This window comes from Pezoporus wallicus, unplaced genomic scaffold (assembly GCF_028554395.1).
Source record: "Pezoporus wallicus isolate ANWC-B61680 ecotype Strahan unplaced genomic scaffold, APGP_CSIRO_Pwel_v1 contig_818, whole genome shotgun sequence".
In the NCBI taxonomy this organism is placed as follows: Eukaryota; Metazoa; Chordata; class Aves; order Psittaciformes; family Psittacidae; genus Pezoporus; species Pezoporus wallicus.
The window spans coordinates 4,939,464-4,964,181 of record NW_026636248.1 but is presented as its reverse complement, the minus strand read 5'-3'; the positions used below and the strand labels follow the sequence as shown (position 1 = coordinate 4,964,181).

Here is a 24,718-nt window from a genome sequence, read left to right as displayed (position 1 = left end):
AATTGCTCAGTGGGATACAGAATTAGGCCCTGACTGTGCTGTTAATGTTTATGAAGGGAAAACCAAGACCTTCCTTTGAAAAGCCTCAGCTTGGTCTGCTTCCCTGACAAGCAGTTTTATTGTACGATCAGGAGAGGAAGGAAAAGAAATTGTACTGGCAGAAAATGCAGTAAACTTTGCTTAGGTGTAAGTGTTTACATGTGTATGCTTGGCATACGTATGTAATTTCTGTGGATGAAGTCCTGCTCCCTTTGAAAGTATTGACAAAATATCTATTTACTTCAGTGAGAGTGGGCTACAACTGAAGGGACTGTCTAAGAGAAAGCAGTCAAAGTGTGTACTTGCTGGAAGAAATAATGCTGTCTGAAACTAACTTATTATAATTAAAGAAGAATATTATCCCCTTCCTCAAAAAGTTTTCTAGATATATTTTTTTTTAAATAAGTAAAATATTTTTCATTTTTCAGCACAGTATATTCTGTAAAAAAAAAAAACCAAAAATCTAATCTAAACGACAACAAAAAAAGTCTTTCAGAGCCATTAAAATGCAACTACGGAAAGCAAACCCAGCACTTTACAGTGTAATTAATGTCCGTCTAGCTACTGTCAAGGAGCTGGGGTGCCTCTGTCCTCTAGATGGCGCTCTTTGCCACACCAGCTCTCCACCACGACCACTTCGCTCTTGGAGGCAGCGTGTCGAAATAGCTCATGACAAAACCACTCTTTCCCAGTGTTACATGTGTTTTGTTCAGAATGTCCTCTTGCCCCTCTTTTGTATAGTTGGCAGCACGTGCCTTTGTATCTCGGGTAAGTTCTGTCTTCAGGAACAAACATGAAGTTTTGCTTCAGATTATACATGAACAAGTGAAAGATGTTCTGTTTTATAGGAATGGTTTTCATGTGTGAGAAAAAAATTAAAAAAGGAATCAAAATCCAGCTCTGTCCTGACCTGTTGCACTGTGCTGGTCCAAGGGAAGGGATGGCACAGGGTAGGAACAAGCAGGTATGAGAAGGTGAAACCATCTCTTCTGACAACAGCACCAGTTTATGCAAAGGTGAATTGATAGTGAAACTCCACACAATTTGCCCAGCTGTATTACTTCCCAGTGAGCTCCACATTCGCCACCTAGACTACTTCTAATGGCTCAGCCAAAGCTGCATGCTGTTGGTCAGCACACCAGCAGTCTTTTCCTTCTAGCTCTTAGCTGGTTAATGATGGGTATAAGAATGCAATTCAGATTGTCCAATTTTGAATTGCTGTTGAAATTAGGACACAGACTCCCTCTCCTAAATGACTGTTCAGTTTTAAATGCTGTAAAGTTGTCTTCCTCACAGTCAGTGACTTGTTTTTAAACCCTGGTTCCATGATTCAGATGCATGCTGCTTGATTTTTTTCAGTTAGCAATGTTCAGAACTATAGAAGCTCCTAGGCTCCTGTTTACTTAGTTAATAACAAAAGTAACCCACTCATGTTGGAGAATAATTACATGACCACTTTGTCAGGAGATCAAAATTAAATAAACGTTTGACAAATCTTGTCCTAAGCAAAGTTTCAAAGCTTTCTGAACTCTGGAAGACCACCCAGGGAAACAGATTTGAAATTCAGAATCTTTCTGTAAATATAATGCCACTGTTCTTAAAGTTCTCACAACCTAGTGAGTTACAGCTACAACTGTAGTTCCTGTCGTTGAGGTTATTACTAGTTGATAGTGTAACCATAGGATTTCTGGATCTTACCATTTTGCATCTACAAGGCAAATTACCATTACCTTGGCTTACTGTCCATCTTTTTTCCTTATTTGCTATGTGGTGCCAGTACGTTCCTTTGGGCAATATGCTGTGACAGTAGAGATGCTCGCTGTGCCTGTACATGAGCAAGCTTTCCTTTGGAGGAGTAAGCATTGCAAAGGACCTTTAGCTAGAGCTCAGATTCAGCTGAACTATTGTGGGCAATGCATTACCTGCTGTCCACAGAGCGGAGTCGACTGATTGTTTGCACACTTACAGTCTGCTGCAAAATGGAAAGAAAAGCCACTGGTAAAGCTCATTGCTTTAAATGCTTCTTTTATTATGATTTTAGCTTACATTTGCAGAGTTGTACTCTGCTCATTTACTGCAGCTCAGTTCATAAGCTGAGATGTATTAAATTAGTTAAATCACAGTCTTATGTACCAGAATCAAGTTTTTTCCATTATTAGAAAACATAAATGCAAATCCTAATATTTGCTAAAAATGTGACTGTTATTTGCAGCTTACTGTTTCATAAGCAATAACCTCCAGTAGCTCTATTGCCCTTGCAGCCCTCCTTGAAAGGACAGAAGTGGCAAGAAGCAGAGCTACTCTTCCCTTACTGCTGTGTTTCAGGGCTTCTGTCCTGCTCTTTTAATGAGGATTAAACCTCCCACTAGCTAGTTTTATTTGAATAGGTATTTGGTGTGCCAATTCTTTCTTAAGTTCTGGAGACAGATAGAGACAATTTAGTTCAGGACAGGTATTAGTTTCCCTAATTTTTTTTTTTTTTTTTTAGGTGAAAAAATATTTTTTTTTGGTATTTTGATTCTTGAGTTGGAAATACAATTTTCCATGCAAAAGTATTCCTTTGGTGATATTCTGAAAGCAGTTTAAGGATCAATTATAAAATACATAACCCACCTGGAACTATTGGATATACTCAGTATTTGGTGTTCAGTTAAGCTAGTCCTGGGGATAGGTAATTGTCCACTATTTCATTGTCTCCAGTTAGAATGTGATCAGCCTTGTCTCCTTTGAGCACAATTCCTCTAGCAGTTACTTTCTCTGCAGCCTGTGTTGGTAACGATCGTGGTGGTAACAACACCTTTGTGAGTTCCTTTTGCAAGGGGAGGCCAGAGTCATGACAGTATTTTCAACAGGTTAAAAAATTCTCACTGTTGCATAATTAACCAAAAATAACTATCCTATTCTCCCAAACAGTGTTCAAGATATTGATCTAAATATTTTGACAAAAACCTATTTCTTCTTGTAAAAATTTAATCAAGAACAGCTGTTCAACAAAATCCTGCAAGAGATTCTCTGCGTTTGCAGTGAGACTCCTTAACTAATGAAGACTTCAAATGAATGATCAAAACCCTCAAGGCTTTCATCAGCCTTGAAGTCGAAGCACCGTGTCTAAAGTTTGGCTTGTTACGGGCAGAAAAGTATGAGTGGACTTCAGCCAGGTTTGGACCCAGTTTTTTTTTAACCAACCTCTTTTTCAGCTCCCTTGAAATGTTGTCATCAAGCATCGTGTTGCCAGCCTCAGCCTGTTGTAGCTTTGCAGAATATCCTTTCTGTGGTGCATTCTTCAGGTTCCAAGTTCATGGCACTCTGTTGTCATGTGGCATGATTTCAGGTGGCTTTTTTTTACTTAATACCCCCAGTTTCCTTGCTTGGAATATATATCTGTCTTTCTCAGAAAGAAAAAGAGAAGTATAAAGGTTTCCTGACTGAAAAAAATCCCACAATAAGCCCACCCTCTCCAACATAATAACTACATAATAACTTGAGAGTGATTTTGTTTCAAATGATGTAATGATTTTTGTAGTTTCATTTGTGAATTTTTAGGTCTTAAGATTTCTGGTACTTACATTTCTTCAGAGCGAGAGGGAGTGTTTTAAATTATTTGCTTATTCACCTCTGATCAGATAAATACACAAGCAGAGAAGAAATGGCACAATTTATTTTTACTGCTTCCTCTTCTACAATGACTGTTGAACAAAGTATGTATAACCCTTATATATAAGGATTCCTTCTTTATATATAGACCTACAACCTTACATAGTGGTCCTTCACAATCCTCATACATACATCTCTGTATATTAGACAATATACCATGACGCACTTTGTTCCTCAAATTTTTAGTTTTCTAACTCTAGAATTAAAAGAGCTTTCCTTTACTTATAGTGGAGCTGGTAGAAGGATTTTTTAATTGAAGTTTCTTGCCATTTCTAATTTAAAGGCCCTGTTTTCAGTTATTTAAAGATTTTCCAGGTTTTGGCTGCTCAAGCTGAAATTTTCCATGCAGAATTTGCATCACATTGAATTGCTTGGAAAAATTCAGCAGGAGCAGTCTATCTGTTTTTGGAAATTCTAGGGGAAGAAAGATACACTGATGATGTTGGAAGTCTCACATCTATGTGGTACTTCCATCCTTTCAATGAAGGACTTGATAGTTGGCAGGTGAGCAGATACTGGATATGAGATGGGAGAATAGCTAGGACTTGCTTTCTGCATAGTGGTGGTTTGGGTATGGGAGCAATATAGAGTGCAGGCACAGGAACAGAAGGGACTGTGGACAGTAAAGCCATGGCATTTCACACCAACCTTTCTCTCTATGTGCACCATGACACATTTTAAGTGATTGTCTTGAATTTTGCTCTTTGGTTAATTTTTGTTTTCCCATTTCTTGCCTATTAAATGGGGAGAGAAAAGATGACCAGTGGCCTCAGGTGGTAGCAGAGGGACTGAGCTAACAGTTTGCTTTCATTTGAGAAGTTCTAGGATGTCAGAGTAATTGCCTTTCGAGTCTGTGCAGTATGTATCTCCTGTAGATCCCTGCACCTGTTTCACGTTTGTCAGAAGGCCATCACTTCTTTTCCTTATAGGTTCAGGGAATGTGTTGAAGTGTGAGAAGGGATCCTGCTGGGTGTTCAAGCCTTGTCTAGTTAGGTAGTACTTACAGAGCTGGGGAGGGTTTTGAGGGTGCCTGCCAAATTGTATCTGCTAGAGCAGGAGAACCAAGTTAACCAGTTGATTAAAAATAAAAGGATGGATCTAGCCCTGCAAAGAAATGCTGCCTGGATTGCAGGTAGTTTCTGCTTTTTGGCTTCGTATATCTGGCACACCCTTTGGACTGTGTTAAGCAATGGAAGAAAGAAAGAGATCCCTGCATCTGGAAATGCACAGGTAGTAGATATTCTTTTGATAGATACATTTCACAGATCAGTATCGATATTGTTTAACTGGATGAATGCTGCTTGCGGTCGAATGAAGCCAGTTAAACATATATGTTCTTTCACGGAGCGACACGTATTCCTCTCTTTTACGAGAACCTGTCCGGCAGTAAATCTGAGTCAGCTGATGTGATTTTCAGGATGGCGCGTATCTCGTCTTGCTGTTAAGAGTGCTTTGTCTTGCCTAAAAACATGATGTTGCATCCTCTAGTGACCTCTGCTGGGTGATGTACAAGCGACTCCGTCACGGTCGCTTTGGCCCGAGTGGAAGCAGGGTTGCCAGTCATTCTTGTTATGGGACTAGAAAATCCCCAGTAAGGCCCGTTATTTTCCTGCTCTGGTCAAGTGAACGTAGCATTATCTCTCCAAAGAAGTCCTGTCACTAGTTATTACGTCACTGGATGTTGCAGCCAAAAATACTATATATGCTTCCTGTAATTTTCCAGAAAGTAATACAGTGCAGTGATTACCCATCATGTTTTAACTGAAGAGCTTTTAGGAGAGTTCTCAACTGGAGACATTGCTTAAACAAAAGAAATATGTGAGTTTAGAAAGGCAGAAAGGAAGACATTTGTTATAAAGTAATTCCAAGGATGTACATTCCCAGAATGCTTAGGATTTTAATTTTTTTCTGAAAATGAGATTTTTTTTTCTTTCTATGAAAAGATCCACAGACAGAATGTCAAAACTGATTTCATTTCAAAGGTTTGAGATCTGAAAAATCTGCAACACTACACTTGCATATTGTTCTAGTTCTATTAGCCAAAAGAGCCATGACCTAGTGTGCGAATACGTATTAGAATTTTTCACACATTGTGAGGAACTTGCAGAACTCGAGATTAATAAGGTTCATAAAGAAATAAAACAGCATAGAATTCTTTGAATACTCTTACATGATGACCTAAGAAGTTCATTATATGAATATCCTCTAATCCATCAGAAAAATTGTTCTTTCAGAAATCTGTTCTAATACTGTATTTTTTTTTTTTAGTAAAAACAAACCAGCCAGATTTTATTAAGGTTTTTGATGCTGTTTCCATTTATACTGATTCTGCTTCTATGACATATATGCATGGGTAATTATAAAGAAAGGAAAAAACAAAGGGACACTCAGAAAGTAAAAACATGTTAGAAATGTCTTTATACATGTTGTTAATTCATTTGGTAGTGTCAGTTAAGCACATTCTTTAGCCAGCTTGAAGATGAAGGGCTAACTGTTCACTACCATTCTGTCAAGGAGAATGTTATCCCTGACATGCAGCTGTGTTGAATCCGAACTTCAGTCACATTCAATTACTGAAACTGCTAACAGTGCAAGAGTGTCAAAGACTGGTAAAGAGAATATAAGCAATAAACATGTAAAAAACATCCTAGCGCTCTGTTCTTTATAGAAGGTGATGTCTGTAGTTTCACTGACAAATAAAAAAAATCAACTCTATGTTTGGTGGTTTGCATTTTGTCTCTGATGCAGTCTGAAGCTGTTACTGCACTCACAGATGAGATGGAAAAAAGGTCCAATTTATGCCTAGCTCACTAAGATTTTGCCTTTTTTTTTTCTTGTTTTTAAGTTTTTAAGGCAAAAAAGTTTATTTCATTCCAATATCCTATTTTTATTTTGCACTTCTACTATTTTGCTACTGTCTATTTATTTTCCAGTTTTTAAGACCTACGGCCAGTGTATCAAATTTTGTTTGTTAGCAAGAGAACTATAATCATTGCATTGCAAAGAAAGCAGATTTTAAAATGCCCTGTGTTGAGACTACCAGAGATTTCCTTCTGGTCCTTATCTGCAATAAAGTATTTATTTTCCTGAATTTTTCATAAGTCAGTGGCTGTCAGAGCTCTTTGCCAGTTTCCTTGCACTCACCATGAACCCACTTTGGAAATGTGAAGTGGTAACATCTGTCAGACATTTGGGTTTTTATTGCTCTGCGTATAAGTTACGTTCATTCTTTTGCGTTAAAAGGTCTCTCATGAAGTGCAAGTTTCCCAGGCTAGCTCATAGATCTTCATACATTGAAAGCTGTCATGGACTCAGAAGTATTTCAAGAGGAGGACAAGTGTCCTTGCCAGGGACTGGCAGTAGGGCTGTGCTTGTGCAGGGACTCCTGGATAATATGAATCCTTATCTTTGGGAGGAAATGAGCCAATGCCTGAGACTGCTGTGTCAGGTCCCCATGGCATTCCACTTCAGACACATCCTTCCCCCTCTTTCTAGAGATTATTGTCAATTGCAAGTAAACTGTTCCTAGAGCTCCCTTGTTTCTCTGCATGCTGATACGTGTGCGTCCTGTGCTTCTCACTCCTGTGAAGGTTTGGACACATGGCTGGAGTGATAAGGGAGAAGTAAACTGAGAAAAGGGTATAGAGATGGATGAAAGGTCTCCTCAGGTCATGCTCTCAGTTGGTGACATCTGTACAAAGACATCTGTAATATGGAAATGAAATTGCTGACTCTCTATCTAGTATCCTCTTTACATAGCTATATGCTGCGATCTGAGTGAAGGCATGCCTCCAAATCCTCAGACTGGTGGATCTCAGCCATTTCATGAATGCTGATTAATTTACAAAGGTCCTACACACCATTTGCTCCAGGTTCTAAAATTTCAAAAATCTCTAGCAGCTTCTTGATGTTTTCTTTATTTTTCTGGTGTCATTTACATAAATTCACTCCTTCCTCCCCAGTTCATTCTCTTTGGTTTTCATTTAGAGTCTATGAATACTGTGGTGAGGGGTTAAGCATAACCTTTGGAATATGTGCCTGTTGAAACATATGATAATCATGTCAGTTTTGATACAACAAAGGCATAGATATGTATTTCGGTGTAAAAAATATTGAAACTTGTCTACCTTCCCTTAAAAGCTCCTCTCTGACCTTAGATGCATGGCTTAACAAGGAATTCTTTGGGTCATGATCATTCAGAGGTGTCTTGTTACAGCTTACCTACCCAGCCAATTTGTAATACACACGGAGGTGCACGGAGATACATCCAGACTGACCCTGTGATCTTTCTTTTCTGGCACCGTTGTGAAATGTCTAGTGGACATGTTTAGCAGAAGTCATGGTGCAGTAAAAGTGACTTTCCAGTGCTGAGTGCAGCATGAGGATTCCGAACAAGGGCAATTGCATAGGAGAGGTCACATTTCTCTCACCTCAAACAGAAACCTCACATATAATGAATGTTTTGAGGGGCTAAGGATCTTCATTTCTCCCCTTATATGGATAATCCAATGTAATTCCTGGTGTTTGGTCCATCTGTGTTTGCTGGAAATTGTTGTTCACTCCTGAGTTAAACAAATCCCTTAACTGCTGATACTGAAAACATAACCGTTTGTTGGGCATGCATTGTATAGTATGTAAGTGGAGATTGTTTTTTTAATACTATGCACTCAAGTACTTTAAGTGCTTGATTGACATTTACAGATGAAATTCCTGAGAGAAATTAAAATGGGCTCTATAATATGACCTTGTGCTAAAGAAAGACACGGGATGTTGTTAAATACACATAAAGGAATTTGTTATTATACTAAAAAGAGAAGAGAAAGTATTTTTCCACATTTACCTGTCTTCAAGGTTAACTAAGCAGATATACTGGAACACAAGATCTCCCTAACTCCATGCCTGAACTAATCAGTGATGGAGCAGATAAATGGGCAGATACGTTTAATTTCATCTATGACCCTATCTAGTTATGAGCCTGTCCAGTTGACCTTGTATCTTCAACAGTGACTGTAGTTGAAGACAATAGGAGAAAATTACAGCCTTTTAACTACTGTAAGACAACAAGGCACAGGATGATTTTCTGGTGACCTTTGATGATGCCACAGCCCTTGATGTCATCATTACATTTTGAAGGACTTGTTCACCATGAGATTTGTTGCTTTTTCCAAACCAAACGCTTTTTACTGTCTTTCTGAAATTCATAGTAGTCCCATGTTTAGTAGTTGTAAATCTGAAGAAATTGCCTAAAGACTATTGGTCCTGGTTTGAGACCATCGCGGAGGTTTCCTAGATCTCTTATTTATGCTTACCCTTATATTTCTTCCAGCTCATAACAGGACTTTATTATGGTTACATAAGAAACCTATTCTGTAAGAATAAAAACGTATGGTATGGAAATGTAGCTTGCTTATGAGAGGATCTAAAGAGTTGGAGAGTCTAAACATAAGTCCATATAATACCGCTACAATGGATAAGCTAACAATATTATAGAATTATAGAATCATAGACTAGTTAGGGTTGGAAAGGACCTTAAGATCATCCAGTTCCAGCCCCCTGCCGTGGGCAGGGACACCTCGCACCATGGCACCCAAGGCTCTGTCCAACCTGGCCTTGAACACCGCCAGGGACGGAGCATTCACAACTTCCCTGGCAACCCATTCCAGTGCCTCACCACCCTTACAGTAAAGAACTTCCTCCTTATATCCAACCTAAACTTCCCCTGTTTAAGTTTTAACCTGTTACCCCTTGTCCTATCACTACTGTTCCTAATGAACAGTACCTCCCCAGCATCCCTATAGCCCCCCTTCAGATATTCAGAAGACAAATGAATCAGACAAATTGATTAAATCCATTAACTTCTGTTTCTGTAAAGAGGTATTTTTTTATTTCAGTCTCTTCTAGTCCTCTAAGCTGTCCTTTCAAGACAATATTCTAGCCATTAAAAGGCAGATCTGTCTCCCTGTTGTGGCTTTCCAGCACTACATCGAAGATCTGTATCTTTAAATTCTGTTGTGTACATGCTTCAATTTTAGTTTTATATAACTCACTGTCTGTTGAAATAGAGACACATACAAATGTATGGATTTATCCAAATACTTAAATTTCCCATGTTTTTGAATGTATATTCCCTTCATTGCCTTGGTTTCACATGCAACTACTACCTCTTCTGTCATGTTAATTACTGGGTCTGTTAAACACAGCATTTTCAGCACTTTCTTTCCTTGCTGTAAGGACAAAACCTTGTACACATAATGCTACATAATAAAATCTGTATTAGAAATCTTCAAATAAAGTTATTCAACAAATACAAGTTCTAAGTTCAAATGTAAGTCATTTACTAAAAAATGTTTACATTTATCAGGCAGCTACTCCAGAGAACAAGCGTAAAACTCATTAACTAGGAATTCATGATCACAATGCTTAACAAGTCAAGCAGATTTTATTTAATGATCTTCTTAACGAATCCTTCTGAAATATTTTCTAGCTGCCCCCAGTTGCCAGCAGATTGATTCAAAATATTTGTAAGGGCTAGTGTGCGACTTGTAAAGAAAGCTTGTGTGACACCGCTTTGAACTATTCCCGGCTCGTGTCTGTGCTGTCCCTCTGCTTCATTAGTAGTAACTTCATGCATGGTTAGATATCTCAGGAGGCCAGCTCAGAGATGGCTCCTTCTGCCCTTAGGCAACACAAAGTTTTGCTGCATTACTGATTATTTATGGACGCTGTGAGTGACATTTGTCGTGTCAGACCTGATGGTCTAAGCAGGCAGGCTGTTACAGAGCTAGATAGAGAAACAGGGTCTCAGAGGGATAGAAAGAAGCACCCAAGGTCACCCAGCGGATCTGTGACAGAAGCAGGGCTGTAAGCCAGACTTTCTAGCTTCCAGGCCAGGGCCTGAGGCATACTGTGAATTGTAGTGTGACCCCTTGCAATGAAAGAAATGTCTTCCTTATCAGACCAGTTACTTATATCTGGAATTGTGTTCTCTGACATACGTTGTATGAAAACCTTTATGTTATTAGCTAACATTTGCCAAGAATGTGGGAGATCTTCGTTTTCCTCCCCACAAATTCTTCAGTCATCTCCATTTCAGCATCATGTGACTGTGGCAGAGAAAATTGGCTTCTTAGCTATCTCTGGGCTCCAAAATCAGTGGAAAGCTTAATTGAAAGAACATGAGTTGGCAATAATGATTTAATCTCTATTTCCAGAACTGCAAGCCTACCATAGTTCCCAGGATCTCCTGCCTCTGGAATCATACTCTTAATATATGCACTATCTGGAACTTTGAATGGTTTTCCAAAATCTTTAGCAGACACCAAGGGAAAAAAATGGACTCTTAAAAATAGTAAAAAAGCTTTCACTTACATTTGACTTTAGAAACTGCGTTTTGTGTTTTAGCTTGGAAATCATAACAATTTATAGGGCTCCATCAAAGCAAAGAAGGTCAAGAAGAAACAAAGTGCATGTCTGTAGTGTTATATGCAAGTTTTATCAGCATGAGTTTGGAATAGGAATTAATTTGAATGTCAAATGAAACACTGAGGTTTATGCTAAGTAAGCATTTTATAGAAAAAACAGCCTGAAACATTGCTTTGGAGCATCTGTTTAGCCATTTTTCACTATCTGGATTTTGTTTTTTTTTCCTTCTCAGCCTCTAAAGGCATGTTTCCTTTGCTCTTTCTGGTACTCCACTATAGTCCACAAGAGTCATTCAGTATTATAAAGAACTAGATGAAACTAAAGTGTACCTTTCTGAACTGCATAAGACATTTAAAGTACTGCTATGTGTTGGTCAATTATAATTGTAAATAAGCAAGTACTGTTTGTTCCAGTGGAAGGCTGGGATTTTCTACCTTCCAGTGAGCTAAAATGACATGCTAGAGGATATGGATGGTGATGCTTCACTATGTGGATTACACATTACTTACAGTAAATCTATTCACATGCTTTAAGTTAAGCATGTGCTGAAATGCTTTGTTAAATCAGGGTTCTTAGGTATTATGTGTTGAGGTTGTCTGAGCATACATCCAGTAAAAATTCTTTCTAGAAGGTCATATTCTATGTGTAAATAAAACCAAAAGGAGAATGGGACACCAAAGCAATGAAGTTGCTGTTCAGTCAGCTTGTCATTGTAGCTAGTTTTTGCTTAATCAGTATAATGCTTTAATGCACAGGGTTTGTTTTTTGTTAGGGTTTTGCTGTACCATCAATAAGGCTTCCGTTGCTGATTCCTTGAAATAGGTTAGAGTGCAAAAGAATAAAGGGAAAGGTAAAAGATAAACCAGAGGAGCGGAAAAAGGTTGGCCCCATTTTAATTTCTTCTTAATTTGTCACAGACACAGATTGATTCTCTTTTTACAGAAGTTCTCCATTTAGATCAAACCAGGCCAAACTCTTTTGGAGTTATTCTGGTTGACACAAGCCAAGAATTGGTCTGTGGTGTTTCACTGAGCAGAAAATATCCTGCATTAGGATGATTCCTTTTCCCCACCATAAAGTGGAATTTCCGTAAATAAAATGTGCTTTTCAGATAAAACTACTCCAGCTGCCACTAATTCATTGTCAGAATTGAAGTCAAATAGGAGTTTCAGTTTTATCCCTGAAATGTAAATTCTTTGGTTTATGAAGCTGGATTTTTATTTTTTTCTTAACCTGCTGAGAACTAGCTGGGCTCATTTGTTTATTCTTTTCCAGTGGTTTTGTGCTTATTTTCCCTGTAAGTGACCCAGCGCCTCTGTTTTGTGAACGTTATCTGTTCCTTCTGATATTCATGTCAGTAGGACTCCTACAATATGGGAGACAGGAACTTGGACTAACATTCCTTTACTGTCTGAGGACCAGTTTGATATCTGTAATGCATATAGTGTATATGCATTGCTATCTGATTGAGTGGAGTGGGCTAGAAATTGTTTGAAAGATAATAGTTATCTGAATTCAGTGAAAAGAGAAAAGAAAATCTCTTTCAGACAAACTGTGATCTATGAATTACACAGGATGTAAACCCTTAAGCCTAGCAGGCCTATGTTTTTACTAGGAGGTGCTGCCAAACATTTGTCTTCTTTTAGAGATCCTAATGCAGATAATCATATGTTTGTTTTCTAAGGGGAAAAAAAAACGAAACACAAAACTCCAAACCCGTGATTTTTATGAGCTTCAGTAGTAGATCTCCCATTGTGTCCCCATCACCTTACCTCTTGTTAGCCTGCCAGTGTTTGGGAAGACTGTTTATGGGCAAGACCAGTGAGAGAGGCAGGCTTACAGATGCAAAACTGGTCCCTGTGTATATGCAGGCACACATCTAAACTCTTAGCAGTCTGCAAATGCTTTGCTTGGAATAAGTTGAAACAAGAAGAAGTATGTCTCCAGCAAAGAGAAGTCCTTACTAGTTAGCAATGTGTATTTTCCAAGTACCCTGCAAGTGATGTTTCAGTTCTGTCTCACCTCAAAACGTGGATGCTAGATAACTTGAGTTCAGTATGTTTTTTTTTCTTTTGAGTGACTCATAAAGAGCAACTACAGTTTACAGTGACCTCCAGTGGTGGAAAACCTTTTTGGAAGAATATGCTAGCTCCCGATTTTGTCTGAAAGTCGTTCCTCAGGGGGTTTAGGTGATGCAGCTTCCAGTCCTATAAAGCTTATTACATTCAAATTTCATTATCATGTTTAGTACCTTGTTTCTGATGTTGATTTTTTTGAAAGTCTTGGATTTTTCTTCTTTCTGCTCTTTCTCCTGTCAGGATCTTCTTGCTTTTTGGATCGACAATAGTTGACAATAATCATACTGAAGTCATAATGTACATGAGACTTTGCTGATTATGTGTTTCCTGGTATAATAGTATTAGATCAGTTCTGGTCTTCCTCCCCTCGGAAATCTTATTTTCTGTAGTCTCCTCAATGCTCAAAATTTCTTTCGGCTCCTTTCACATCTGCCTGCCTGGCTTTCCCATATATTTACAAAGTCTTTCATCTGTTGTTCATTGAGGACTTTTCTCATTTCACTTAAGCTGTCTTCTTCCGTGTTCTATGTTAAGGGTTGATTCTGACATGAATTAGCCATCTGGTTAGTCCAGACTCATAAATAGCAAGAAAGAGTACATTTTTGGAATTGGTGATGTTGGAATATGGCACTGGGGTTGAAGAGAAGATATTCCATGTTCTATGAGGCAGAATATTCCTTCATGCTTTAGAGTCCTTCTTAGCAATTTTGATAGAAGTCATCTTTGCCTACACTGACTTCTGTATTGTGGGCAGCACAGATTAGCCTGATCGCTGTCAAGTGACTGGCATTCTTTAATTCTGTTTCTTAGCATTACTGACCTTTCCCTGTAGAAAATAGAAAGCTATCTTCAGGAATGAAAATTGAGCTGGATTCTGTGGTTTTATAGGGGTGGGGAGGAAATTTTTGGGAGTTAATATGATACAGGAATCACTTGCCTTTCCCAGATGATTTTCATTCTTTTACACTTCATATACCAAGTAAATGTGCTCTGTGGTAGACACGCAAGGGATCAGAAATCATCAGGCTTCAGACAGCTGCTGTGAATGTAAATTCACATGTGCGTGACTTGAGTGTATCTATTCTGAGTTGCCAATGAGCTTATAATGGGAGTTGTCTTTTCCTGGGAATATCTAGATAGAGAAACAGAAAAAACAGGCATGAAGATCAGGTGCAGGATTTGCAAAAGAAGTCTTGTTTGCTGACTTTCTGAACCAGGTTTTGCTGATTATAATGGGCCTTTAATTCTCAGAGACTTTCTTTGGGATGATATTTGAGAGATTGTCAGAATGGGGTAACTTGATCTAAAATTTAGAAGCAAACTAACACAGCAGAGCAGCCCACTGAAAGACAAAGCATGAAACAGTCTTCTGCAAACTGTGCTTTGGCTGGCTTTGTCATTAATCCTTCTCAAAGGGATCAGCTGGGTACTGTTGCATTTCCTTTGAAGAGGCTTTTCATACCTTTTCCACAACCACAGTACCTGGGAGTGAAAGATCCTGGTGTCCTTGTAAAAGAAGAGGGGATGTCATCCTTCTTGACCACATTTCTGTTTTCCTTACTCTGGGCTGCAAGAGGGCAACTATGCTTGTAAATGGGAATATTCAAGTCCTAAAAGACAGGGAGTTTGGGTGCCATGCTGGCAAGGATCCAGTTAACATCCTGGGAATCTCTCAGCAGGCTGCTCCTTGTGAACTCTGCAAATTCCTGGAACTTGAGTGCATATATCTAATAACTGTGGAATAAACATGTATAAGAATAGCCCATTCGTTTGATTTTCCAGGCCAGCACAGGACTCACATTGGATTTGAGGTGAAGAGCTGGCGATTGACATTGGTTTTGCAGTGACAGGCATGTGCTGGCTACCATGTAAGGTTTAACTGGTAATCTTTGTGCAGTGGAGCACAGACATCAGGTTTCATGCCTCTCTGAGAGGCTGTGGACCTCTGAAGAGATGCTGATGGTGTCAGAGCAGCTTCAAAGGAGACTAGTTGACAGCAGCGCAGCGGGTGTTGGAATGACAAAGGTTCAGACCTGTGACACAAGATGTAATGATGTAACATCTGTAGCTGGCTCCTCTGTTCTGGTTTATAAACCATTTATATCAAAGCTAGCTGGAAACTGAAGTACCTGCAGATGGTGATGAGTCTTGTGAGCTTAGGAAACCTTCTAAACATGGTGTTCAGTGATATGAATGCTAACTATAACAAGTCCACCCCTCTCCAATTGTTTCTGCTCCTTAAATGGCTCCAGGAATATTCCTTTATCCCTGCTAATAATAGATGGGATTTACAGATGGCTCATATACCAGGGACTTAATACCAAGCACTATCAAAATGTGTCATAGCTTCAAACCAGAGTTTTGGATGTTCTCTGTGAACCTACTTGTGTCAGGTCTTTCCACGAGTGCCTCCTGAGGACAATGGTGTTTCCTTTTTTGGTTCAGCAGTGGTCAGCATCTTGACAACAAGCTGTTTTCTGAGGAATTCTTGATAATCGCAACATAATCTTTAGGAACTAATGCAAGCTCGTTAGGATACATGATTATAAGCTGCTCATCCTTCCCTAAAATCTTCTGATTTGTGACTGTATATCAGCATAAAATAAATAAAATAAAAAAAAAACAACATTAATGCTGCTTGCATTCACCAACCTTATTTCCCAGCTCGAGATGAAGCAGGGCAGAAACAAGATTTGTGCCTCCAGGTGATCATTGTCAAGGTGAGGAATGAATGATACTGTACTTCTGATGCCTACCTTAGAGACTGTCATCTATCCCACCTTGGATGAAGAAATATGCCTGGATTTTCCCTTGTCTCTACATGCATTAAGAATGTTTTCCTTTAAAAATACATAAGTAATTGTATATTGAACAATAAGTCAAACACATGACTAGCAGTGTCTGAAAAGATTAACTGCACACACAGTACTGCAGGTATTGCTTGCTCAGAGACACCCCTAGATGATCAAATCAATATTTGGCAAAGAGGCATTAGGGTTGCCCAAGAGAACAATCATTTAACCACCTTTGCTTTTGCTGTGTTAATCCTCATGCTCAGTGGTGAAGCTACAGAGACACAGTCCCTACCACTAAGGTCCAGGATGGTATCTGCTTCCTGCTCTGCCACACATGACACTTCATTCCTTGCAGTTATAGCCCTGATCCATGACACTTGATTCTGGATGGTGGTAATGCAGATATCTGATCCCCTGTGCTTGATCTCTGACACTGGAACTCTGTTAGGAAAATTACTGGTACCTGATCTGCCTGATCACAGCTACTTGATATATGGTGATGTCCTCTATTGTGGCATGTTTACCACTCAAGTAAATTCGAAACAGCTAGTACAGCAAAACCAAAGAATTCAAGGATTTGGCTGTACTCTGCAGATACTGTGGCCGAAACATGATGTTAAGAAACCATATCCTTCAAGGAAAATGGCAAGAAATAGTAGTACAGGGATAATAGAAGAAAAAAAAAAAGAAGAAATATTTAAAAAAAGCTGTGCAGATCACAATTGCATCTATTGTCAGAGTATCATGGTCTGCCTTAACTCAGCATGCTCTGTTCAACACAGGCTAGCATTTAAAACAAAAACCTCCAGCTGCACATAAAATAGTCTTTTTATGTCAAATTTAGATGATTCTGTTTCACATATTCAGTTCAGTCGCTAGGTTCCAGAAGCTAACAAAGCCTTTGACTAGGCAAGCTGGTTGAAATTAATTTGCAAAGAAATTTATAATCTACCTAATTTCCTAAGGTTTTCAGTTTTGTTGCAATCAGTCTGTGTTCCTGAAGAGAGGGCTGTAATATAAAAATCTGCACTGAAATGAAAAATGGAAATGCTTTATTCCAGTAGGGTTGCAAGCATTGCTTTTCCTTCTTCCCTAGTTAATTTTAGTTGGAAGTAGGACATCTTCATGTGTCCATCAGAGTCTTCTGTTTTCATGAGCCATCATTTTCCAACACATTCCAGTATTTTGTTTCAAAACTCTCTGGTTAGCTCCAGTGACAACTATTTTTAATTATCACACGATCATGAGTTGGTCAGAGACTAGAGACTTGTGCTCCTGGTAATCACAGTTCATTTTCCATAGTACCACATGAAAAATTTAGGTAAAAAAAAAATGCAGCAGTCAGGAAATCAAATGTCACAGGCAGAAAGGTGAATGAGGTCATGACAAGACTTCCAAATGTTCCCAGGTGCAAGGATGGGAGAGAAGCCAAAGAGCCTGAAATCTTCCATGCTCTGAGGTACAACAGACCTAAAAGTAATGAGTATCACCACTATGTTCTAGTGGCAGAAAGAAAGGGTTATGAGCAATTAATCAGGGGCATTTATGTGAATTTTCTGTGTTTAGAAGTCAGACAGCATCCCAGCTGCAGGTGGCTAGCAGCAGTATCTAAAATTGGGGAACATGAGGTGAGATTCTTTCCTGGTGAGACCCTCTTAGCTTCAGACAGTAGTACAGCAGCCTATGGCCAGTAGTTACATTTTCACTGTTGCTGCCAATGAAGCTATCCTTTGTAATTTTCTCCAGTGCCTTTTTACCTCTCCATTTACCCCACTGTCCTCACAATATCCTTTGGCAGTAAGCTCCACAACGAGTAATTAGTGTGAGAATCTGCTCTTTCTCATTTGAAACTGGTGTGCAATACCTGTGTTGAGTGTCTTCATCCTCCTGCACCAGGAGCAATTGCAGTCAGTCATTCCCCATTCATCTTGTCACAGCAATCACAATTTTCCAGAGCCATGAAAATACTTTCAGCGTATGTATGACTTTTCAGTGAGTATTGAGATTAAGGCAAAATCATTAGTTAGAAACAGCGTATTTCTTTAAAAAATACAAAAAGAAAAAGAGAGCAAGTGTGAGAGAGAGGAATTAACTGGTTTATGAGGCCATAAAACCAGCTGAGCAGACTAACAAGAACCTGAACAGCCTGGCCTGATTGCAAAGTGAGAGTGCTGTGTGAAATTGCCCTACCTTTCCAAAGAACATGTTTTTTTTTCCAGCTCATGAAGATTGCCTTTCCAAACAGTGAAAATCAGATATTTTGAAAGGAATAATCCTTTTGCAATGCTCATGTTGTGTAGGCAGAGTGAGGTAATAATGTGTGATTTCTGGTCAGCCCTCAAGCATTTCATACCCTTAGGGCAAGGTCTAATTCATGATTCCTGCTGATGCCAGTTCTCCAAGCAACATTCAGAAGAGATACATTGATAGGAGTCATGACAGAAATACCACCCGCTGCATCTACTCACAAAATCAAAGACTTGATGTTTTGAGATGAGAATAGAAGGTGTTATTGTTCTCTCTTAATTGGAACCTACCCCAACAGTTCAGAAGGAGCAGGGTTACAGGACTGGCTCTTGCCCAGGACAAGGGCAGACATAATTTTAACAATGCTGAAAGTTATAATTCAGGTTTCTATAATGATGATGGACTGTTGTCTATGCATAGTTACAACCGTTTTCTAAGTGAGGGCGAAAGGTGAGATTAGCCTTAGCCCTTGCCCATAGCCCTTGTAAACCTAGGTATCTAATTGTAGCTGGTCTCCTCCTTTAGTCAGGAGGGAGAGAAGTACCACCAGAGATAATTCCTCCCATTTGTCATCCGTTGTAACACGGGGTTGAACTGTCCTGTAGACATTGCTCACTTTTTCTATCCCTTGACTATAGAGGATGGTTACCTTGAACTAAACATCTTTTAGATGACTAGAGTTGAGATTTATGTGGTTTAGATGTTCTTTTCCTTGTGTTTATGTCCAGTTTTAACTACTGTTATAGTACTAATAGCTGGCTGTCCTGCTGAGGAGGAGAGGAAGTCTGGACAGGAGTATAATTCGGGCTTTATCTATGTATATATTCCCTTCAGATAGGTGATAGGGTGTGACTTGTATCTGTAATCCCAAAGTTTTGACAGAATTTAAAAGGGTAAAAAAGTGCCTATAAAATAAGCTTCCGCCAGCTGTGTGAGGTGAGAAGGAACCATTTTGATCCTCCACTCTGCCCTTCCACAAGGCAGAGGCCATGGACATTGGCCAGGCGGCTTCTGCATGGAGCCCAAAATCTTGTGATCAGATTAGAGCGAGTAACGTTAATGGAGTTCTGTAAATAGAAGAAGTGAGCAGATGAGGATAGGTCAGGGGAAGAGAGGAGAAGGCCTTTGAGGTAAGAGGAGAGTTTGTTTCATAACAGGACTGCTCTTCTCATGTTTCCCTGTCCTAGAACCAGAGTCACTAGACACTCTGGAATCCAGATCTGATCTTTCATTAACATAAATACAGCAAACTTATTCTAAGCATTATTATGTTGCTTTGTTTGTCTGTTGTTTTTTTTTTTTTAATACATAAAGTAGGTAACAGTTTAGTCTGAAAACACATGAAGAAATGCAAAAGATCTGGCTTCTAGGGAATGCGAATTTTCTTACATTTTCCTATTCATGGGGTTTTATTAAATGTTATACTGCTGCCTAACACAGGATGTTCACTGTGGTCATCTGAACAAGGCCACAAGGGTCCTAACATTTCTGTTCCCTTTTTCCTTGTATTTTAACAATGCAAAGTTAGAGTTAACCTATAGCAGGAGCAGAGGGAAGTTATGGGTGCAGGCAGACCATGCTGACTAAATATTGTCACCCCATTTTCTGTTCTCAGATGAGATAAGAAATCCAATTAGTGATTGGGCCAACTACATGGGGCAAGTGGAAAGGGTAAGGGTACAAACTCTTGCCTCTCTTCCTTTTTGCTGGACAAGCTTCTAGGTGAGCACTGAGGCTCTCCTGAGGGAAGTGCTTGCTCTGACCACCTGATTCTCCAAGAAACTAGGTTTGTTTACCAGTGCGTGCAGCTGGTGTCCTGCATGAGTTGCTCAGAGGATGACCTCTTCAGCTTCTGAAAGGTTCCCACTCCTACAACATAGCAGCAGTTGTTTTCACCTGCCTGATCCGCAGGCAAAACTTTTCCCCAAAGACCTTTGAAAGAGTGGTCAGAAACACTTCTGGATGCACATAATGATATCAGATGTTGAAGCATACCGAAAACATGACTGCTGTCAGGAAAGGTTGCCTTGCACCTGCTCTGGCCGCCTGTATGAAAGTTCCTTCCTAAGTGGATCATACTTCAGTTCTGGTGTCTTTAGCTTAAAATCTTCCTCATAAAAATAGTGCTGAATCCCATGGCATGGACTTAGCAAAGAGTTAAAGCCTCCAATTCAGTAGCCTGCAGGTGTGCACTGTAACTGAAGTTTAATTTGGAGCAGTTGACAACATGAAAGCACAATGTGAGCAAAGAAGTGATACAGCTGCTGAGCCAGAATAGGCAGATGGAGTCCATTGGTTTGGTTCTTCTGTACTTTCTGGGAAAAAATACCTGGCTTTTGACACTTGTGAGCTAGTTAAAGCTGTTTGCAAGCCATTCTGTTAAGACAAGGCTTTCATTCTGGACTCTAAAAAGGCTGACTACTGGAGTTCTTCAAAGTCTAATGAAAGACTGCATCACACTTTCTGGAAGTTAAAAAAGAAAGAGAAAACTCTGATAGTTGCATGAAATCAGGGGTTTAAGAGGTAGGACTGCAATTGTATAAGTGATACAATGTGGTAGTGAGGTGAGGCTTCTTGGCAGGCAGCGTCGCGCTAATAAGGTATTTTTTTCCAAAAAAAAAAGAAAAAAGTAATAATAATAAAAAAGATTCTTCAGCATTTACAGGCTGAAGCACACTGTTTCAGCAGTGGAATATTAATGTGTCAGTAATGCCAGACTCTGTTTTATTTAGCCAACTGCTGTAACACTGGTGTACTTTATTGTTTATGCAAACTGCAGCCTTATCCAGAATTACATGTTGATAAAATTTCTATGAAAAGAAACTTCTGTCTGGGAGAAGCTATGGCTGGCCAAAGGAAGCTCTCTTTTTGCTTAGCCAGTTGGCCCAAAGGCTGAGAACTTTAAATCTTACATGATTTTACTTAGCTTGCACATCAAAGTAGGGAAATAGTGTTTCAGTTATAAGTGCTGTAATTCAGCTGTGTGTCTTTTGGGTCATTGTGCTCATCAGATGCCCAAACTGACCTCTGAAAGCAGTTTCCCTGAAGCATTTCTATGAAATAAAAACCTAACTCATCTTCTTTACAGTATGATGCAGCTGTTATTTTACTGCTGGCCTGCCTTAAGGAACACTGCTTCCCAAGAAGAGCACTGAGAAGATGAAAAATGTGCAATATCAGAGTTTCTCCCCTGCAGTATCTGCTCACATACTACTGTTTTGGGGACCCTCCTGGATATTAAACGGGAGCTCATTCACAACAACTCAATTTCTCGGGACTCCTGATTCTTCCCATTGAGCGCATCCTACCTTGTATTACTCACTCAGCTCCATTTAAGCATGTTTGCTGATTCTAGACTGCCTGAAGGGTGTCATAGACTGAAGTGAAAGCACAGGAGAAAAGACATAAGCGTGCAGGGGTGCATCTGCCAGTGCTATGGCAGGCTCTTGAAGGCAAGAGAAGCATCTGCAAGGTAAATTCTGCCCAGACTCCCTGCATCTGCAAGGGAAGTCCTCCCTTGACTCAAAGGCTTGCATGTAGCTACAGAAAGACTCTATGAAATCTCTGGTATAAGAGCCTTCCTTAGAAGTTGATGACTTCTGAGTGACTTTTATTCAATTAGCAAAGACAGGTAATTGTCAGCAAGAGTTCTCTCCCCAGCTTTTGTGTAAGTGGTGATACAAATATATTTAACACACACAAAACATATTTTAAGTTGTTGTTGTTTTTTGTTGTTTTTTTTTTTCCTGTAAATAGATTAATTTGAAATTTCTCACAACGTTAAAGCCAAGACTGATGTTTTTGGAATTTTCAAGATGAGCTATTAAAGCTTGATAAATTAAAACAAAAAGGCTTTATTAAAGAAGATATTGGGTGAATCTCAGCTTGGTTTATATAGTGGTGTCCTGCCAGGTACCATAACACTTTTTACATCTCATCAGGCAATTGAAAATTGAAAAATTGCCTTAGAGGATGATTGTAAAGGCTGGGCAATGAATATAGCTAATCTTTACAGCCCGGTGGCTGGGCATCTGGAGTGATCATTTAGTTGAAATATGTGGGAGTTAAAGGAGACAAAAATAGGTGGCAATTCTGATGGCTTTCAAAGTTCATCTAGAAGGCTGAGAACTTGTTGTGTTTCATTTTGGAATGAACATTCTAGGGGGAAGAAAACAGCTACAAAAGAAGACACTTAGCTAAAAGGCATTTCTGCTCTAAGAATATCCACCAGTGCCATGCTATTAGTATGTGCACCCTGGGCAGGATAGGAAAACAGGAAGGAAGATTTCTGTGACCTTTATTTACTTCATGTCCATCCATTCAGTCATATGAAATTGAGCAGAATGAACTATTTGCATTGATACAAAACAAGCAGATCAAAGTGGAAAAAAAATGTAATACTTAACTTCCTGGATTTTAGGGCTTTTTGATATAGAAGTTTAATTTTATGTAACAAGCTTCCTTTGAATTCTTCATCCCCAAAGCATAAAGGTATGCTATGGAAATTTGCCAGGAAAAAGATACAATCTTTTGAAGTATCAACAAGTATTCACCAGAATTAGCCAACACCACAAATAAAAACAGCTCAAATTACCTCTTCCCTAAAAACACTGGTCTCCAGTATGTGCATCTCATGGTGCTTTTCCTTCTTTTAAGCAGTCCTGGATTCTGACGTTCATGCTGAATACGAATGTGCCAGTTATTTAATTTTTTTGACACTAGACTTTCAAGAAGAAAAGATGGATCAGGGTATTTCCTACATTCAGCTTTTTCTGCTGGTTTACTTACTTAGTCTGCTTAATTCCAACTCTGGCTGCAGTCATACGGGTAAAAAAAAATGCTTGCTTCAGCAGAGCCTGCCTGGATAAATAACCAATGTCCTGGCTCACCTACAGAATGAGTGGGTTCCTGGTTTTGGTGCAGTGCCTTAGCAATGGAGCAGGATAAAATAATTTTGAAGTGAGGATATGATGGAGAAATAGGCTAATAGTAGTCATGGAGAGTGTTTACTGGTATTTAAAAAAAACCAAACAAACAGAAAACCCCAAACCTTCCTTCCCACTTCTGCACTCCTGTAGCTGGTCTTACTGTAGACGGCAGCAGGAGCAAACCCACCACAACTGAAAATGAATCAGCAGTAATTCTGCAGAAGAGCACTACATTCCCCTGGCTGCCATACTGGGCCTTCACTAGCCTCAGTGTTATCTTTGCAGTATTCTTACAGCAAAGAAAATAGGTTAACACATAATAAACCCAAAGATAATTGCCTTTACTTTTTAAAGGTTAGTTTCAGAAAGCTGGGTGATCACAGACTGACAGCCCAAGACACACGTGGATTTCAACTGCTCTTTCTATTGGTACTGCCTGTCGAGTAGGCAGCCACCCCTGAGGATGTCCACTGTATCTGACCAGGGCTCTGATATTATGGGTAGGTAAGATTTGCAGCTTGACGGAAGCTGAGCTATCAGTATGTTTCTTCTGGAAAAGATAATACATCCTTTGTAAAACTTCTGCCTCCCAACAGGCTAGGCAGCTTTGGGGCTCTTCTCCACAGCTCTTTTAAAGATCTTTTAATCAATACAGTTTCCCTTTCTCACTGAAATTACATTTACTGTATTTTTAGTATGTCCTGATGGAGCGAAAGGTGTTACTTACATCCAATTTTCCATATAACCACTTCTGATGACTGCCTCTTTCAAGTCTTTTCAGCCTATCCATCCTGAATTAACTTTTTTATAAGAAAAGGCCTTTCGTGGTTTATAAATTTTAATACAGGATGCTAGCTGCCAGAAAGTTTTGGATTGCAACCAAAGATTTTAACCAGTCTACCCAGCAGATGAAATGAGGTACAGCTCCTGCTGCACCTGGAGACAGTACTTCTTTCATTGCTCTGTTTCAGAGTTATGACACCTCTGCTTTAGCCTCAGAAAGTCAGGAATTTTCCTTTAAACAGGCTTCCTGGAAATAGAGTTTTAGGCTATTAATGGGTAATTTATCACACAGTATTTTTCAGTCGTAAGAAACTCTGGGTTTTGAGGTTTGTTTTGTTTTTCATATAGTAAATTTGGGACAGCTAAGCAGAGGTGATACCCTTGATGTGATATCTTGACCACAGGAAGTGATGATAGTGTGGACCAACCCACAGTGAAAGAACATTGTGTACTTTGGTGGTGAAGTGCTTTGAACTTCAGCTGTTAAGCAGACTGATGCTGACTATGGTGGCTGTGCAGTTCTTTTTCACCCAAAGAAACCCGTTAATAGTGGGAAGCCATGTGTGAGTGAGTTGGGCTTGGCCTAGATAAATGCTGCACCATGCAGCTTGCAGGGCATTACCTCTCCTGTGCAAATTCTTTTCCACATGAAAGAGATCTGCAGAGCTCCAGAGTACAAGGAGTATTAGCCCCCAGAACATAGGTAGTGTTTTCCACTGTGATTTTCATCTTCAAAGATCTAGATAATTTCTACAGAGACATATACAGATAA

General features: G+C 39.4%; 1 protein-coding gene across 1 annotated transcript in view; it reads left to right on the top strand.

Annotated features, from left to right (window-relative positions):
- Nucleotides 1–4,661: 4,661 nt before the first annotated feature.
- Nucleotides 4,662–24,718, top strand: part of MYLK4 (myosin light chain kinase family member 4) — a 57,738-nt gene continuing 37,681 nt past the window's right edge. The window contains exon 1 of the mRNA XM_057399368.1: nt 4,662–4,923. Coding sequence (XP_057255351.1) covers nt 4,786–4,923 — 138 coding nt within the window. The 5' untranslated portion in view covers nt 4,662–4,785. The remainder of the gene's footprint in view (nt 4,924–24,718) is intronic.